Source organism: Nilaparvata lugens, chromosome 9 (assembly GCF_014356525.2).
Source record: "Nilaparvata lugens isolate BPH chromosome 9, ASM1435652v1, whole genome shotgun sequence".
Taxonomy (NCBI): domain Eukaryota; kingdom Metazoa; phylum Arthropoda; class Insecta; order Hemiptera; family Delphacidae; genus Nilaparvata; species Nilaparvata lugens.
The window spans coordinates 3,255,638-3,276,046 of record NC_052512.1 but is presented as its reverse complement, the minus strand read 5'-3'; the positions used below and the strand labels follow the sequence as shown (position 1 = coordinate 3,276,046).

General features: G+C 35.6%; 1 protein-coding gene across 2 annotated transcripts in view; it reads left to right on the top strand.

The window, feature by feature from the left end:
• Nucleotides 1-20,409, top strand: part of LOC111043757 (46 kDa FK506-binding nuclear protein) — a 33,314-nt gene extending 12,905 nt beyond the window's left edge. The window contains exons 6-10 of one of the 2 annotated variants that reach the window (XM_039435408.1): nt 5,004-5,051; nt 11,470-11,747; nt 14,121-14,366; nt 17,519-17,700; nt 19,177-20,409. In XM_039435408.1, coding sequence (XP_039291342.1) covers nt 5,004-5,051; nt 11,470-11,747; nt 14,121-14,366; nt 17,519-17,700; nt 19,177-19,258 — 836 coding nt within the window. In that variant the 3' untranslated portion in view covers nt 19,259-20,409. The remainder of the gene's footprint in view (nt 1-5,003; nt 5,052-11,469; nt 11,748-14,120; nt 14,367-17,518; nt 17,701-19,176) is intronic. The other variant, XM_039435409.1, reaches the window with a different exon arrangement.

Sequence of the window (20,409 nt, the reverse complement as noted above, 5' to 3'; positions counted from 1 at the left end):
TGCTGTATCTTCTTGACATACACCAAGCACAGGAGGATGTAATGGCTGAAGACAGTCAGTACACCAAGGCGAGCAAAGATGGGCTTGCAGTGGGCAAGATGATCGCTGCCTGTTATAATTCTTATAGCCCTCTTTTGCAGTCTCAGCACATCAGCAGCCCCCGCTGAATGACCCCACAGAAGCAAGCCATAGGTAATGTGGCAATGGAAGAGCGCATGATACATCATTATCAGGTACTTCTCAGTCACCAGGCCCCTCATCTTGAGCAGCAGAAAGCAAATGCGGGAGAGTCGACTGGTTACTTGCTGTATATGACTGTTCCAGCTGAGTTTGCTGTCCAAGACAAAACCCAGCAGCTTCACTGGATTCTGAGGGTCACGCGGCTCACGTGACAAGCTGCAGATGATCCTTTGGGTCTTGTCCTCATTCAGCTGGAATCGATTAGCCAGGAACCATGAAGTGGCAGACTGAAGATGCTCCGCAGATGCCTCCAAAACCCGCTCAAGCTCAGCACCCGATGACAGTAGAGATGCATCATCCGCGAACATCAGAGAGGAACCGTGGTCGTCGAGGTCATTTATCATGACAAGAAACAGTGTAGGCCCCAGCACCGATCCCTGAGGAACACCAAAAGTTACCGGAAGTGTCCGGGAGTCAGCACCACTGAGGGAGACAAGCTGAGTCCTTCCAGAAAGGTAAGAGCCCAAGATGGAAAGGGCAGAGTCTCTAAGACCATAAAAGCTCAGCTTTCTAAGAAGAATGCCATGGTCCACGCAGTCAAAGGCTCGGCTCAGATCACAAAGAGCAAGAGCAAGAGACTCACCATCCTCGAAGGCAGCATCAATCCGCTCAGCCACATGGTCGACTGCACCCACTGTTGATCTCCCAACTCGGAAACCAAACTGCATGTTGGAGAACAGGCCATTCTCCTCGAAAAAGGCCTCCAGCTGAGGCTTTATCACTGCCTCAATCACCTTGCCAAAGACAGGAGTTATGGAGATTGGCCTGAAGCTACGAAGGTTCTCACGATCACCCTTCTTGAAGACTGGGACAGTTCTTGATGTTTTCAAGAAATCAGGAAAATTTCCAGACCTCAAGCACTCATTGACAGATGCAGAGAGAGGAACTGCAATGGCATCAACAACCTCTCGAAGCATGCTCACAGACATGCCAAACACATCTGGACTTTTTGAGGGTTTGAAAGAGCGTATGATCCTCCTCAAGGCAGCTGGTGTGGTGGGGCGAAAGAAGGAGAGATGCTCCTGTCCCGGCTGGATTCTTCCTTCCAACAGATCAATTGGATCAATGGCAGTATCAGGCAGGGAATCCACTATATCCTGAACCGAACCCACAAAGAAGCCATTAAAATCATCCGGGCTTGCAAAGTCGATCTTTTTCCGTGGCATGGATCTGTTTGTATTTATCACATCCCAGGCAGCTTTGCATTGGTTAGGTGCATCCTCGATCTGTCGCTCAGTTGCCAACCTCTTAGCCAGCTCGATCCTCCTCTTGTAGAATTGTTTAAAGTTTCTATATCTAGCAGAGCTGTCAGCATCACCATCCTCACATCGGTTCTTGAGAGCGAGCATGAGTCCCTTAAGTCTGGCCAGATCATCAGTATACCACTCCCTGTGGCCATCCAGATGTCTAGGTCTCCTCCTTAGTGCCTGGGGGCGGTGCGGCCTGACAATCTCAGGAAAAAAGAAATCGAATCTGTCACGAAAATATTGAAAAAAAGCTGCAAACAACTCAGTACCACCTGAGGAGAGGAAAATATCATTCCAGGGTGTACTGGACAAGATACCTCTGAAATTTTCAAGGGCTGATTCATGCACAGGTCTCGTTCGAAAAATGTAATCAGCATGCCAGGTAGAAGAGGGCGCGACACGTGCCTCAGCCGCCTTCGGGAGGATGCAAGCAGTACTCAAAGCAGAGTGGTCATCCCCATGCAACTCTATCACATTTGTGCTGCAAAATTCAGACTGAAGGCTAACTGCAACGTTGTCAAGGCAAGCTCTTCCTCTTGTAGGTTCAGTGCAGGTGATATACATTCCATAACATTTTAGCAATTCAATAACAGATCGAGTTTTTGGGGCATCACTGATAAAATCAACATTGAAATCACCAGCAATCAGAATTTCAGAATCATATTTCTTGGTTAAAAATATCAATAGCCGTTCAAAAAGTTCACAAAAATGCACAAAATTCCCACTAGGTGAGTGATACAAAGACACAATAATAACACGTAATTTAGGCACTGAAATGGCAACCACTTCAAGGTCAAGTTCGCAACAAAAAGGGGTTACATCAATAACATTGAAGTCAAGGTCAATTCGAACATAGAGGGCACATCCCCCACATCTCGTCACACATCTACAAAAAATTGAAGCAAGAACTAGGTCTGATATCTTCATATAGAAATCAATTTCAGAAGTAGTCAAAAAATGTTCATTCAAACATAAAATGTCAAGTTTTTCATTCTCTACAAACAATGAAAGTAAGCCTTGTTTGTTTCTCACGCTCTGGGCATTCCAGTGACCCACAATTAGTTTTATATTCTTTTGAGTATCATCATTTATAAGCCTGAGTAGTGGTTGAGGCTTGATTTCCCTAAAAAAACACGGGAATTAACATGGTTTCTGTAGGGTATGAATCGGCGCACAAGAGCTCCCGAAGGCCAAAATTCAGAATTTAATAGCCTTTCCAAAGATTCGGAAGGCACCTCAATTTTAAACGATTTATATGAATTGAATTTAGTGTTAAGTTCAATACACTGAGACACCTCAATTTTCCTATCAGCTAGGAACGATTTCACAGTATCAACAGTTTCACTTAAAGAAATACGGGAAAGAAAAATATGATTACTTTCACTTGAATGACTAGAATCATTAGAAAATCTATCATGCATTGTAGTTTTAAGTCCAATTACCTCACCTGTGCATAGCACTGCATCATACTTTAAACTCTTTTCCTGATTTCGGATTGATGTAATATTAGATTTCTTCCTTCCAATACTATCCCTAAGACTGCGCGATTTTTTCTCAGAAATAATACTAGAAGTCTCATTAGGCTTGACACAAATAACATCAGTTACAAAATGTTACAAAATCAGAGTCATCACGTAACTGCAGGTTCAACTTCTCAGTTTGAGACACGTTAGGTGCAGGTTTTAAAGAAACAGACTGTTCAACTTTTTGAACTCTATCACACAAACTCAAATAATTTTCACTAATTTTATTCAGTTTCATAAGAATATCACCTACTTGAGAATTCTCTAGAACTTCAGAATTAGTTTTTTCAACTTTTCCTGAGATCAAACTCCTAACCTCAACACGACACGGAGCACAGTACCACGAAGTTATGTCAACAAGATCCTGAATTTTTCGATATTCGAACACAGATACTTTAGCACATTTAATATGATACCATTTATTGCAAAACCCATCACATTCCAGAGCATTATCATTATTTTTAACAACTTTTGTACACACACCACATGAAAACTCGCAATCACTGTTCACTGCCATCTCGATTCTCCCAAGATAAAGATCATAAAAACTACAACTACATCCAGTTTCGGAAAGCCAATTTTTTGACTCCAGCTGTTTAAAGTCTAGAACTTAGCTAAATCTTGAGCTCGGAAACCGGCCGTAAATTCACATTAAATTATCCGTCTTTTTTATTGACTGAAAACATAGATATGTCTCTTTTAGAGTAGCGTTTCTGTAAAGGTTATATTCTTATATTTGCATCTTGAATGCTGGATTTATAATTAAGGACTTTCAATTATTTATAAGAATCTTTGGGAAGTACTGACATGGCTCTAGCCTACTTATACATTGAAGAAACTTATCAGTGCAGTCTGTAAAACTCATATAATTTGAATTTTTTTCTCAAACCTTTTTGGTCGACAGCCAATTGGACATTATTGTAGGGCTTTACCCACACTATTCTGCTGCTCAATGTTTGAGCTTTCTGTTTTTTAGAGATTGATTGTAGTGTAACAAGCGCAACTATCGCTCTAATGTTTCTTCCAAAAAGCACCTCAATTTTCTTTTGATATTGTGGCCGTCAACGGAAGTAAATTATTTTGCTTTTCTGTGGGTGAGATAGAGATGAAATTATCGTCTTTGTTTCAATCAGATCTGCTACATTTTTATAATTATGTTAACTGTTTACAGTTTTATTCTATATCCTGCACTTTTATATGCACTTTTATATATATAAATCTAATCTATTGTTAGATTCAAGTTATAATCAGTGAGAATAATAGGAAGACGGATTTCAGTTTCACCGCCTTCTGTATTACATAGCTAAGTTTCAGTTATGTCAGTTATATTAGTCAGTTTCAGTTATATTAACTTTACCCGTAATTAATTTCACGAGAACCAGTCAGAGAAGACTTTTTTGAATAGACTGCTTCTCTGATTCGTACTCGTGGAGTTAATCACGGTTAAAATTGAACCGGCTTTTGTGTCGATTCTTGTTAATACAGTAATGATCAATTCTCAATTATAATAGAGAAATAAAATATTTTGATGATTGTGATTGAATATTCTGGTAGAATATTCTTCATAGTCTACAAATAATTTTGCAACGGTGCAGAGTTGGAAATGTTTAGAGCTATCTGCTGTGTTCAATGATAGACAAGAATAGCAACAACAGTGTTAATCAGGTGCTGACTTGATAACGTTAATCTCAGTGTATGTTCATAACCTACATAATATTCGGACGATCTCCGACAAAATTAGGAAATAGAAGAAGTTAGACCTGTTTTTTCTTTTTCACGATTGTATTGTTTGCTCTATCCAATAAATAAATGAATAGATTCTTGTGTCTAATCTACTTATTCTTTTGTTGCCACATATATTTTGTAGCTACTAATTTATGCGTTGATAGTAAGCCTACTAGAATCTACCATATTGAGATTCATTTTCGTTATAATAATAATAAAGTAAATTATGGTAAATAATATTGCTAATAAATACTCTTTTTTGTTATAGATGATGAGGACGATGAGGAGGATGATGATGATGATGATTTATCAGCAGGTCAGTGTGTAACCTTACATAAACAATAATCTGTACTATAATAAAGAAAAGAACTGGCTTGTACACATACAGGATAGGAGAATCATGTTTGACACATCATCACGTCTGACCTACTGGACTGATTTTGCATATACTGTATATATTCTAAATTAACCGAGGATGGTTATAGGCCTATTTTCAATTTTTCAAGATTTTATTACTTCAAGTTTTCTTTTTGTGAAGTTTCAAAATATACCATTGCGGTGCACGGGCTATATAAAATGTAATAATCACATTTATTAGAATAGAGTAGAATATTTTATGAAATAGAAAGAATTACTAGTGAGGTCCACGTTAAAATGTCGATGGAAAAAAGTAGTACCACAGCGTTGCTCTGGATTCAAAATGTAATTTTGAATTACATGACTGTCGTAAGTGATCTTATGATTCCAATGTGTTGCAAATAAACAGAAATTGAATATAGGAAATGTTCAAGGTTTTTCTCTTTATTTAATCTTTGTTTTGAAATGCTTTATGCATACCCCTTAGATCCTTAAGGGCCCTACACACCTACAGATTTGGCTGGCGGATTTGGTCTGTGTTGGCTCGTGTCCTTGAACGACTCGGAGCAAAATCACTACACACTAGTAGTAAGCAACGCGAGCCTGGCCTGCCCTACTTTTCAACGCTATCCTCTCCACCAAAATCTAAATCGTCCAATAATAGAGATAGAGGAATTTTGATTTCAGATGTGAATTCTGCTACCCCAAATTCTTTAAAGCGTAGCCTAAGTCCCATTTTGGAAAATACCCGAAAACAAGGGAGTTATGGCTGTTTTTAATATAGCTTTCTATTATCATAGTAAAAACATACTAGGTTAATAAGATAATAATTTTTTGCTCACAAAGGGAAAGGTTTCTAGAAGTGTTTGAACACTTAAGAGTTTAGGTCAAAAAAAGAACATTTTTAAAACTTTTTTTTAATTTTAAACGTTGAAAAGATGAATCCAAATATGAAACCAGAAAATCAATTATGAATATGAATTCAACTCTGACTATTTTCACTTCTATTTCCTCCTTATTGTTATGTTATCTGTCTCTCTACACACACATTCTCTCACTCTCTTTCTCTTTCGCTCTCTCTGACGGATGTGAATTCAGTAGGCTTCTTGAGATCCGCTGAAGTGCAGTTTCATTATCAGATCTTTCAACGCCACTTAGAAGTAATTATGCTCTATTCGTAGTTTCTTTTTAATATATATTTATGTTTTACTTTTCCTCTCCAACTCTTCTCCCTGTCCCCTTATTTTTCTCTATTCTCTCTTCCTCCTGGATAGAGCTTTCTGCTATCTTATAATTATAACAATTAATCTGTCATTATACAATTATCTACTAATTTATCTTTTTCTTAATTGCATTAATACTATTTTGTTCATGGTACTAAATTAGGGATGGTATCGAAAGACAAAACATCGATGTTTTGAACATCGATGTTTTTTTCATCCTAACATCGATAAGTGAAAAACATCGAACAGTAAACATCGATGTTTTGAACATCGATGTTTTGAACATCGTTTATCGCCCTACGTTTTTATGATGATACTATTAGTCCAGTCAATATAGACATAAAAAAGGGGGTGTGCTTGCAATTTATATTGTTGTTCTGATTTTTTAATATATTATTTGGGTACATAAGAGAAGTCCGGAACCAATTTCTTCATGCAAGATTTCCTTGTGCTGGATACAAGATAGCCCAAAAACCTCGTATTTTCGGCTCATTTTCCAGTTTTCAGCTATTTCTGCCAAATCCCACCCAGATTATATATAATTCTGAAAAAATGAGATCACTCGGAACTCTCTATCTCCAATGAGTACTTTGTAATAATTTTTCAAAAATGAGTAAAATTTGAAGAAAAAATCAATTTTGATGGATTTTAGTTTTTAATCAACAATATCTTCCGATTGTTACAATTTAGATGTATATTTCAAAATCCCTCTAGGCGTATTTTTGTGCTATACAATCTGAGATCAGGTAGAGCGCTCTATGTCATATAGATTTCCAGGTACACCTGACAACAATGCTCCTTGTATTGTGGAAAACACCTAATTTTCAGCTTCAACCATCATCACCATCTACTTTTTCCTCACATTGATATTTCGCACAATCACATAAGTTCATGGGTAAGAATCACCCGTTAGATGCACTCAATTTCAGTATTTCCTAGTAGAGGCACGCTTAAGGACACCTCAAGGATCAACATTTCAAACACTTATAATTTACTTTTGACACAATGCTTAGATTTCATCGTACTACACTTCATTCTTCTCGGCTCGCCAAGGCGGTTCAAAATCATGCATCAACAGTCAAATTCGGTCAAAAATAGAAAATTTATTGTTGAGTGTAGGTACTTATTCATATTCAATACATAAGAAATGGCCAATTTCTATATTCAAAGCTATGTATCTCGGTAGCCCCTTATTATATAAATTATTACATGATCTTGAAATGTACAATAGAATTTTCTATTTCATCTGCTGTAAACAATTCATGAAAAAATATGTTCGTAAAGTGAGATTTGATTGTTGAAAAAAATCCGGAAATTGTAGATATTTTTCTCATATTAACGGTTTTGGCAGTTCTATGATAGCTAAAAGTGATTCAAGATGGATTTTAGGAAACTGAGCTCGTACAGGATGAATTTATCTACAATTTGTAATCAATCGTAAGTTTCTATGATGTATCAGACTCGTTTTAGAAACTCTTGATCAACAGTAAAATTACGAAAAAATGTGAAAACTGAAATCGCCATTTTTAAAATCTTAACTTCCAAATTGTTTTGGAATCGAAAGTATTATTATTTTATTGGAGTGGGTAGAGGGGGTCATTTCCACATTCTCACTAGATTTGGAAATTTTATCAGAAGTATTTCACAAGACATGCAACTTTGAATAAAGAAATTGGTCATTTTCTGTGTATTGGAATATGAGCTTAAGTACACTCAACAATACATTTTCCATTTTTCGACCGAATTTGACTTATTATGCATGATTTTGAACCGCCGTGACGAACCGAGAAGGATGAAGTGTAGTACGATGAAATCTGAGCATTGTGTCAAAAGTTATGTGTTTGAAATTTTGATCCTTGAGGTATCCTTAAGCGCGCCTCTCCACTAGGAAATACTGAAATGAAGTGTATCTTACGGGTGATTCTCATAGAACATAATCTCAAGAACTTATGTCGTTGTGCGAAATATCAATGTGAGGACAATGTAGTTGGTGATGATGCTTGAAGCTGAAAATTAGGTGTTTTTCACAATACAAGGAGCATTGTTGTCAGGTGTACCTGGAATATGAGATAGATCGCTATACCTGATCTCAGATTGTAGAGCACAAAAAGAGCTTCTAAAGTGACTACAATTTTATCTGGAGCTATTGTTCCAATATTTCAACAGTTACTAACTGGAATCACAGCAATTTTGGACTTGTGGTATTAACAGTCTTTCGAATAATTGAAGTCAGGTTGTGACTAGATAGATAAATCAACTCTAGTTCACAAGATTTGTCATCTTCATGGTTTAGTCTGAAACCTCTCGGGATATCCTTGAGGATTCGGTCTTGAAATTTCACCCTAAGCAATCATTGATACTCATATCGTATTCATTCAATACCTGATAGATTTTTTAGGAAATGAAAATGGATTAAGTTTTTTTATATGGATCTCTGCACTCCTTACAATACGAGGACCTCTTTTCCAGAGCTAGATTAATTAGTGTTAAACACATGTTGAGGAAATAATTGTAGTAAGAAGAAACTCTTTCTTCCTAAGAAACGAAGAATCCGACCTCTTATTCAATTCTAAATAACTAACTATCTAACTTTGACACGGGCCACAGAAGTAATGTACATCTTCAAGAGTATCCAACAGTCTCACATAAAAATACAGAGAGCCTGATTGAAAAATAAAAATAGCAATCTGCAGGAAATCAAAACTTATGCGAGATCTTTGACAAGAGTGATCTATATTCACAAAAAACACTAAACAGAATACTACACTAAATATGATAGAGATAATGATTGTAATTCTGTTACTATTGCTTATTGCTCTCAAGATAATCCTCTTCAAACAAAAAAATAAAAAAAAAAACTTGTATCAAATTAAATAATTAGAATTGTTTTTACTTTGTTTTGAAATGCTTTATGCATACCCCTTAGATCCTTAAGGGCCCTACACACCTACAGATTTGGCTGGCGGATTTGGTCTGTGTTGGCTCGTGTCCTTGAACGACTCGGAGCAAAATCACTACACACTAGTAGTAAGCAACGCGAGCCTGGCCTGCCCTACTTTTCAACGCTATCCTCTCCACCAAAATCTAAATCGTCCAATAATAGAGATAGAGGAATTTTGATTTCAGATGTGAATTCTGCTACCCCAAATTCTTTAAAGCGTAGCCTAAGTCCCATTTTGGAAAATACCCGAAAACAAGGGAGTTATGGCTGTTTTTAATGTAGCTTTCTATTATCATAGTAAAAACATACTAGGTTAATGAGATAATAATTTTTTGCTCACAAAGGGAAAGGTTTCTAGAAGTGTTTGAACACTTAAGAGTTTAGGTCAGAAAAAGAACATTTTTAAAACTTTTTTTTAATTTTAAACGTTGAAAAGATGAATCCAAATATGAAACCAGAAAATCAATTATGAATATGAATTCAACTCCGACTATTTTCACTTCTATTTCCTCCTTATTGTTATGTTATCTGTCTCTCTACACACACATTCTCTCACTCTCTTTCTCTCTCGCTCTCTCTGACGGATGTGAATTCAGTAGGCTTCTTGAGATCCGCTGAAGTGCAGTTTCATTATCAGATCTTTCAACGCCACTTAGAAGTAATTATGCTCTATTCGTAGTTTCTTTTTAATTATATATTTGTTTTACTTTTCCTCTCCAACTCTTCTCCCTGTCCCCTTATTTTTCTCTATTCTCTCTTCCTCCTGGATAGAGCTTTCTGGATAGATCTATAACAATTCATCTGTCATTATACAATTATCTACTAATTTATCTTTTTCTTAATTGCATTAATACTATTTTGTTCATGGTACTATCGTTTATTTTGTTTAATTATCTGGATATATATTTCGTAATGCTGTTTTTGTTCAATGGGTCGTTCGAGACCTAGCACACTATTAATAAAATCAATCAATCTCTCTCTCTCTCTTTCTCACACAGACACACACCAACTCTCAATTCACACAGCTTAGCAGTAGATAGAGAGAGAATTGTACCTTTATACTTGATACTGTAAAGCCTCAACCAGCTCCCAATAAGTACAGTATAAAACTTTTCACATTTTGTGTAATATAGTATTCAAAATACTATGACAGCTCATTGATTGAAAAAGGTTGTCTTACTCGATATTATCCTGTAAAAATAGAGACAAAAAATAGTGATTCAATTTTTCCTCATTAAAATTTCACATAAGTAGGCAAGAATAATATAAAAATAAGTACATTTTTATTGAATAAATAATTGAAATATGTTTATTCTACAGCTTATAAAAATTTTTGGGAAACACTGGTATTATTATTTTACAGTACTAGTACTTTCTTGCTAAAAGTTCAACCAAATTCTTCATAGAAATAGGATTCTTCAATAATAACATTAAAGTGCTCACAGAGTTTTTATTTTCGACTTTTTTAGAGTTCTCGCGAACCATTCTACTAATTCAAGGGCGCTGAATCCTAATCTGAAATCAAAATTTTGCTATCTCGATTTTTAGGCGATTTAGATTTTTGGTAACTACACGCGCCCGGCCGGGAGAGCCTACACACGCACGGATTTCGCCCGAGCCGCGCCAGTAGCCCTGGACGGATTTGGCTCGGCTCGCAATAAAATCGCCTACACACTCACGGATTTCTCCCGAGCCGAGCCGAGCCAAATCCGTAGGTGTGTAGGGCCCTTCAGATGCTTTGTCGAATAATAATAACACTACACTATTCTACTGCAACACTAATGCTAATCAGATACTGCCATTATAACGTGAACCTCACTATAGTGGGAACCTCACTATTCAAGTCATATCGTTATGGTATTGAAGGACTTGCATTGTTTTGAAATGTGTCATGCATACCCCTTAGATCCACTTTCATATTGAAGGTGTTTGAGTCATAGGTATGCAAAAGCACTATACCTCCGTGATCAGTAATCGGCTGTTGGATTTTTCCACTAGCATCACTGGTTCTGGGGACACTTTCATTTATTTATTTATTTTTATTCAATTTAATGTATTTCTGAAAATACTAATTTTTTCTAGACATTTTAAATTGATAAATTATTTATTAATTTTTGAGAAAACATAACAACAGATCAATGTAACTTACTGAGCGCGAGGTCTACTGTTCACAGAACTACTAGTATTAATAATAATGAATAAATTGATTGCAGATGACGATGACGAAGATGATGATGAAGAGACAGAGGAAGAGGATGATGATGAAGAGGAGGAGGAGGAGGATGTGGACGAGGAGGAGGTTGTGAAAGTTGTCCAGAAGTTGAAGAAGGGTCAGCAGCAGCAGCAGCAGGCACAGGCAAAGAAGGGTGGCCAAAGCCCTGCCGCCAAGGGGGGCAAGCCCCAGGCACCCGCCTCCAAGCCCCAGACACCAGCCTCCAAGCCCCAGACACCCACCAGCAAGCCACAGACTCCGGCTGGTAAAATGCTCAATGTGAGTTGTATCAATAATAATAATACTGATGGTGATGCCCACATAGGGCTCTTAGGCATGTGCGTGGGTAATGAGTGAGAGGGATGATGATGAGAGATGTCGACTACTTTTCAGGTACCGGGACCGACGGCTTATCGTCTCCTCCGGAAGACGGGGTGGCCATATTTATGTGCCTGTGCTGTGGTCAAAAACTTTTTGCCCCGGTCGAGATTCGAACTCGGGTTCTCTTGATTATTAGACCGGCGCGTTATCACTTACTCCAACCAGCCACCCAACAGCCACCCACTCATTCATACTATCATGGTTTAAAATTAATAGCGTTTTAGCATATATTTAAATTTATCTAGTTGTAACCTTATTTGAATTTGGGAGAGGATAGCACAAGGTCACTTTATTTTTTCTCTCCGATCATTTTTATGATATATTCATTTTATGAATCAATAAAGAATTAATAAAGATTTATTACATCAAATGAGTCGTCTGTTTGCAAAAGCAAATAAATGAAAAAACGAATTACTTCTCAGTCACAGTTCTGCACTACTTTCTTTGATTCAACTTATTCAACCTGTGTATAATTCTCGTGAGTAATCATGATGCCCTGAATAATGACATTTTCGAAAAAGTTCAAGAATGACTCGAATATAATATGGAGTGAGTTTTTAGACCCGTTACGCAGTTTTTTTTTATGTAATTTATAAAATGAATATTCAGTTGTAATAACTATGTAAATTGAAAGGAGGTCTATGTTTCACTCGATTTTTCCTTCGTCTGCCTGTATGTTTGTAACGCATTTACGGCCAAACGTGTTGATAGAATTCTATGAGATTCCAAGGTTTTTTGAAATTTTGCTTTTTAAGAATTATACAGGGTGGGTGAAAGTCCAAGAACGGCTCAATATCTCATACACAAAGGTAATTTGACAGTGGGTGTGATTGAGGATCCTACTCAAATTGAAAATACTACTTTACTATGACTTTTAAAATCTGATCCGCCATTTTGAATGCAACTTTGTTTTTTTAAATAAGAAGGTGGTACATGATTTCAATGCAGAAATTCAAGACAATGAATGGCGAAAACCGCACATCGATATCTTGAACCGTTTCGAAGATATTCACATTATTAATCAATACCACTTATGCATTTAATTTCTGATTTTCATGGTATTGATTAATAATGTGAATATCTTCGAAATGGTTTGAGATATCGATGTGCGGTTTTCAACATTCATATTTTCTTGAAATTCCGTATCGAAATCATGTATTGCATGACCACCTTCCTATTTAAAAAAACAAAGTTAACCAAACAAACCCTTATGGCTCCTTAACCAAAAACAAACCCTTATGGCTCCCTAGACTGTAAACAATTGGTTTTGACAATGCTCTTTCAATATTTATTAATTTCAAATCTTTCTCAACGTGTTTTAATGTTATTATATACTATTTAATAGTATATAATAACATAATACATGGAGGAGATTCCAAAAATACATACTGCAAATTTATTGTTAGAATTTATCATTTTTATGGGATAAAATAATTTACTCATGAATGGAATGAATATTCCTTCTTTATTTGACCCATTTTTCGACATCTAGATAGAATAAAAATATAATGAAAGTTTAAATCAGAAGATGAAATATAAAATAGGAAGATAATACCTATATATTGAAATTAGTCAACGTTCATTCTGTCATCCTCAAACTGTTCAAGGTTGTCTAGAGGATAGTCACAGCGAGGATTACATGAGCTGCCAACCTTGGAAAACGAAATTCCCAAAGCTACATACAAAAGTTACGATTGTGCGACAATTTGCCGCGGGCGCGACTACTCGTGTGTTAATATGATTTATTATTAATTGAATAGTTATCTCAGTTTTTTAATTGTAATAAAGAAGTATCCAATTCTGATGTGAACTTGGGTTTTATTCAACAAAAACTGAGATAACTATCTAATTAATCATAGCAACGCATATAAACAGCTGGTTTATCAATATCATATTTTTCATATTGGTATGATATTTGATATTGGTTATGATATTGGAAACAGCTGGTTTATCATATCAATGAATGTATATTATAGTTTTGTACAAAATGATTATAAAAATTGAAATTCAAGTACCCTTTTTAAATTATTTAATCTCGACATGTTTCGGCTATATAATTCCATTAGATTTCAATTTTTATTTATATTCAAAAGTAGCCCAAAATAATAAAGACAAAGTGAATATAATATTTTATTACTCATTTTTAGTTACTGAAGTTCTTGTATGTGTATGTATCGCTTCAGTGCAGTGGCTTATCTCTTGTAAAGTTTTCATATATTTTGTTTTTGGCAAATGAATAAAGTAATCTAATTGAAATGATGTTCTGAGCAGGGAACCAGTCCCGATAATCAGCAGCAGTCTGGCAAGAAGCGCAAGAGAAAGAGCAAGGGAGGAGCAGCTGATCAGCAGCAGCAGTCAAACACACCCAATCAGCAGAAACAGGTGCCCAATCAGCAGCAGCAGCAGCAACAGAACAGCCAACAGAAAAACAAGGCCAAGAAACAGCGCTTGAGCAACGGACTCACGATAAAGGACCTGAAGGTTGGCAATGGACCAGCTGCCAAGCCTGGCCAAACGGTAGGCGATCATTCCTATCCTCATATACTATAGAGAAGATACCCCATGGTATAGGGTGTTTATGTTCCAAATTTCAATGTTAACTCAACTTTTAGGCCCGGTTGCAGAGTCGTTACATAAAATCAAACATAGCTATGTGAGACGTAGATTAAAATCACTGACATAAATGGTTGGTCACTATTGCACAGTCGTTTGCCGAAGCCCATTTACCTATATCTCCAATTAGCATCACACATGTCACACTGCAGCTCTATTCATTTTTTTCCGTACATTTTATTTATTTATTTATTTAGCGTATGGCAGATACTCAACAAATAGCCTATATAGCTCATGAGTCTCAAATGCCTAGATACACACTGTATATTTCCAAATTCTTTTGAGATGTGCAGTTTTCGGTCAGGAGAACATAAGTTTGTCTGACCGCCATTATTTGCTAGTCCATTTAACGTTACCCAATGTGCACCATGGAGGCGAACTAGCGTTACACATTCAAGTTGAAAATCTGCTGGAACAATTTTGAGGTTAAAGAGGTTAAAACTCAATTTTCACAGAATTTTTTTTTTCAAAATCATCTTTTTCCGTACATGCTTCTATCCAATCAATGTCTTGGCATCGGGCAAAGTTTCAATCGACATCACTGTGAACAGACCTGAAAGACCTCACATATAAGGTTGATAAACAACATGGCGACTCTTGGCGTTTGGCGAGATTTCTCACCATATTTAGCTATTTGGAGGTTGTAAACAACTTTTAAGCGAAGAAACACGGAAAATTCCAACTTACCGCTTTGACAATAAATTATTCTAAAATTCGACAGTAATTTCATCCATCATAAGTTGATAATTATTCTAATCATTGGTTTTCAATAATCATGTAGGACATAATTATTAGTATTCAATAATTGAAATTATGAATAATTGAATTGAAGTATTCTAATTATCAGAATTATATTCTTGGTGGTGATTTCAATGCAAGGCACGTGCATTGGGGATCGCGCCAAAATTATCCAGACACCAATAGAAAGTAGACATTCTCCCCGTTAATTTGATATAAAATTATTACGCATTACGACGCCCCATGATTCAAGAGAAGTGATATTCAAAAGAAAAACAAATTTTCGCGATGTTTCCAATTTTATCATAAAAGTTAAATTTCCTTTTAATCCTTCAACCCTGGATCTTTTCTAGCACTACTAGGATATCGAGGATGATATTCTACATCCAATTCTGATGTTGAATTGGACATTTGAGAAAGTTGCAATTTTACACGATTTGGCAACACTGTAATTTCTTCCTATGGAGGGCCAAGTCTCAATTTATTTTACACAGACTATTTATGTGAACATACTGCCATTTAGTAATCAAGAATCATTCGACTGTTTTGGAACGTTTAGTAGCGGTGAGAAATTTTTTTATTTAGAAAAATAGGTAGTGATAAAACTGCTGTATAGATGATATTTTGACGGCATTACCACATTTGATGTGAGGACGTATTGTTATCCCTGCGGTGATACCTCAGACAAGGTGCACAGTACATGTTCTACAACAATACAGGTTTTATAGAAGGAAAACATTTAAGAGTGCGTGTTTGCAGTCGGCTATCAAATTAACACTGATCTATTATCATTTCTGCAAGTGCGTTCAACTTAACGTGGTCTTGAGGTTGAATATTTTTGTAGTTCACTACACTTAATTACTACACTAGCAGGTAAGCCATGCTCCCTGCAAGGGTCTAACTAGCAACTTGACAAACTGAAAACATGACCTACTGGAATCTTGAAGAATTTGAAATAGGTCTATAACCATCCTTGGTAAATTGAGAATCTATATGGAAAAATTCGACTTGAAATTCTTTCTTTTTCTATCTCTATTTATCTATCTCTCTTTCACTTTCTCTATTTCTTTCTCTCATTCTCGATTTATTTTTCTTTCTCTTTATTTATCTCTTTCCCTTTCTCTATTTCTTTATCTTCCTCTATTTCATTCTCTTTCTCATCTCTTTTTCTTTCTCATTTTAGTTTTCTGGTTTTCTCTCTTCTTTTTCTCTCTTTTCGCCTTTCTCTCTCTTCCTTTTTTTCTATTTTTTCCTCTCTTTTTCTTTTTTTTTTACAAAGCGCGCGTGACCAAGTTTTAAAATGCTGATGCTCCAATGCTCCTATCGTTTTGCCTTGCTATCGTTGCCGAGCCGAGCAAATTTTCAAATAGTACACATGATCAGCTGTTTGAAATTGATGGAATTTGACAATGACGTCACAGCCAAGTTTAAGTTGGGTGTGTGGAATGGACAAATTATTGAATAAATATCGAGGGACCAAGCATCGCACTGGAGTGCAAAAGCATAGAAAATTTATTACGAAAGAGAAAATTATAATATATTCATAGTTTATACAGAAAGGTTCTATCCAATCACAGTGGGTTGAGATTTTCCAGTGGAATGCAAAAATCTCACAAAGGCCGGTTGCACAAAAGCCGGTTGAATTTTAATCCTGATTAATTCCACGTGAACCAAATCAGAGAAGACCATTTTAAAAAGACTGGTTCTCCTGGAATTAATCAGGATTAAAATTTAACCGGATCTTGAGCAACCGGCACTAAGTACCTGAGTCATAATTTTGTCTCAGTTGCACACACATGCCCTCGTTCACTCACTTCCATTATCGACAGACGACGATAGGATGAATAGTTATTATCCTTTTAATGTCGTTCAGCGAGTTTTCCCAAGGATGAGACTTAATGGGCCAAGCCTGTTGTTCCTTCCCAACCATATTTATATGATTTGTTATTGTTTCCACAAATAAATAAATAATGCAATCGAATTTTTATTTCATAAACCTACTATGTTCCAAATTTCGTGAGATTCGTTAAAGCCGTTTTCGAAATCCGGTGACATACAAACATAAATATAAACAAATAAACATAAATTGATTGTTTAATAGTATAGGATAATTATAGGTATCTTAGAAAAAACATAAGTTTTAATGCGTTTCTGCAACTTACTCATCATTCCCTTATATTCGACGTATTAAACTTGATTCAGTGGTTACTGGTCTCAGGGTTGAAGTGTGCATTAAATACATAGATTGTCTATGAACAATTTGGCAACAGTGAGGAGGTGGGAGACAGGGTTAGTTGATGAGGTGCATCTCACTGCAGGTTTCGGTGTGGTACGAGGGTCGGCTGCAGTCGACAGGCCGCACATTCGACTCGTGCCGGCGTGGCGGGGCGCCGTTCAAGTTCCGCCTGGGACGCAACGAGGTGATCAAGGCCTGGGACGAGGGTGTTGCCGGCATGAAAGTAGGCGGCCAACGCACCATTGTTTGTCCGCCAAACCTCGCGTAAGTCCAGCGTTGTCAAATAGGCCTATAACAATCCTCGGTTAATTAAGAATCTATATGCAAAATTTAAAGTAAATCAGTCCAGTTGTTCAGACGTGATGATGCGTCAAATATAATTTTTCTATCCCGTACGTGTATAAGCCGGTTTTTTCTTTATTATAGTATAGAGATGATTGGTTTGTCGCCTGAAAAACGCCTAATATGGTCTCTCCCCTAAAACATGGACGAAATATCAGCGTTGTCAAATTGATATCTTTTAATACGGATAATATTTTCAGTTAGTCAACACATTTGTTGCCGGGTTGTGTCTCATTGAATTTATTGAATTGTGCCTAGCATTTATCCCATAGTGAGATTCACGTCAGTCGAAATTATAGAACTACAGTGTTGCTGATTCTCTGCATTATCACAGCCTTCTGTATAGGGAAGCCGTTATTCAAGTTATTCCTGTATATCTGATGTAATAATGATAAACTCTGTCTCAAATATATTTTATTCTTGAAAAAATCGATTTTAATAATAGATTTTCATAATTGAGATTGAATGTTCTGGTAGTTACATTATATTATTATGTTTTTAAAATTATTTATTTATTCATTCATAAATTATACAGAGTGTTTCAGAAGTAGTGTCGAACATTTTAACGTATTGTTCTTGGATGATAGGAGACTTCAAAATAATGTCCTATTTGAAGTGCCCAAAACTCAGCGGTTATCCTTATAGCTGCCATTTTGTTTCTTTTCACTTGGGAATTTTATCTCAAAAACGAAATGTTCTATTGATCTGAAATTTGGCATGAATATTTATGCTATGAAGAGACTCAACTTTGAAAAAAATTATTTTTGAGGGAATAGATTTTTTTTTATTATTTTGAAAGTTGAGTGAGTCTTCATAGCATAAATATTCATGCCAAATTTCAGATCAATAGAACATTTCGTTTTTGAGATAAAATTCCCAAGTGAAAAGAAACGAAATGACAGCTATAAGGATAACCTCTGAGTTTTGGGCACTCCAAATAGGACATTATTTTGAAGTCTCCTATCATCCACGAACAATATCCTAAAATGTTCGACACCACTTCTGAAACACTCTGTATAATTATTACAACACAATAATATAAATATTATTTCGTCTCAGCCAAAAAACGATTTTATAACAGTGCAGAGGTTGAAAAGGATAGAGCTATCGGCTTTGTCTAATGACATTTTTTGAAGGCTAGACATTTTTTCTAAATTTCCCGATTTTTTTATGAAAACTCGTGTTATTCAAAAATTTGATTCATCTACCAAATGGTGTCTGGTCCTAATTGATTCGTATAATAAATTGGAGTTATACTGTAGCTACGAACAAACGCTCCATAAATCAATAACAGAATAGGTTTTTTAATGTCAAATTAAGAAACTACTTGACCAGGAAAATCAAAAACTAGTTGAACATTTTTTCGAAGTTTTTCTAATATTATAATATTTTTTACAGGTACGGCAGTAGAGGAGCTCCCCCCGCTATTCCACCCAACAGTACACTTGTCTTCCAGGTGGAATTGAAGGCAGTGCAGTGAAAATTCCTAAAAACACTCATCATAATCTGCTGTTTCAACTATTTGGGCCATTTTAAGTGTCGCTCACAACAATATTATTTTCAAGCTGTCGAGAGAATTTCTTTACAATTTTGTATCATGTTTAGCAGTATTTTCAGTCATGTTCGTTTGGAAATAGTAGTAACATTAACTTATCATTCCATCATAATTTTTCTATCATATTTGTACTAAATAAAAAGTTGTCTGATGGAGATTTTTAATATTTAAATATGAGAACAAGAACTGTTAGTGTTGTTTCAATTATTTTTGTTTCATGTTCTGTCAGTACAATATTGAAATAAACACTCTTATTATCAGTCATTACTATGTTCATATTACAGTCATATTGTTCTTACTATGCTTGAATGTGAAATATTTCAAGTGGTGGAAAATGACCTTCATCAAAGGTTTGTCAGCTTTATAGGTTTACTATTTCTTCTGAAATAATTTTTTTTGCCACTAGAACTACTATACTGTGCTAAATGGTGGATTAACTTGATATTTGTCATATTTTGTTCTTACTATGCTTACTTGAAAAATATTTCAAGTTTTGGAAAGTGAGCTTCTTCATCAGAGGGGCTGATATCAGCTTTATTTATAGGCTCCCTATTTCTTCTGAACATACATATTTTTTCCACTAGAATATTGTGATAAATGATTGATATTTTATTATTGCTGACATGTCGATTCTGCAACTGTTTCCATAGCTGTTCAGCTATGATATTGGATTGAATAGATTTTTTTATTGTATCACGAAGCTACTTTTTATATTTGTAATAATTTTTCAATTAGACACTCAATTTACAATTCAAAACACAGAAAAAAAACTTGAATATTTGCTACACTTCTGAACTATTAATATTGTATGGCGTTAAAGACTGTTATATCTAATGTTATATTTGAAATATCGGACAGTTGATTAAGTTTTGGATTAGTTGATTTTCAAAATTGATTTGTGTTACAGTTCATTCTTGTTTCGGTTAATAATAATGCTGGTAAAGTTTCTTCCTTATAGTTTTAGAGTTCTTTTTATAATGATGTTTTCTAGATTTTAAGACTATCTTGTTAAGAGATGCTGTTGTACCATGATGAGCACATGTTACATTGTGTAAATATAAGCTAATTTCGAAAAA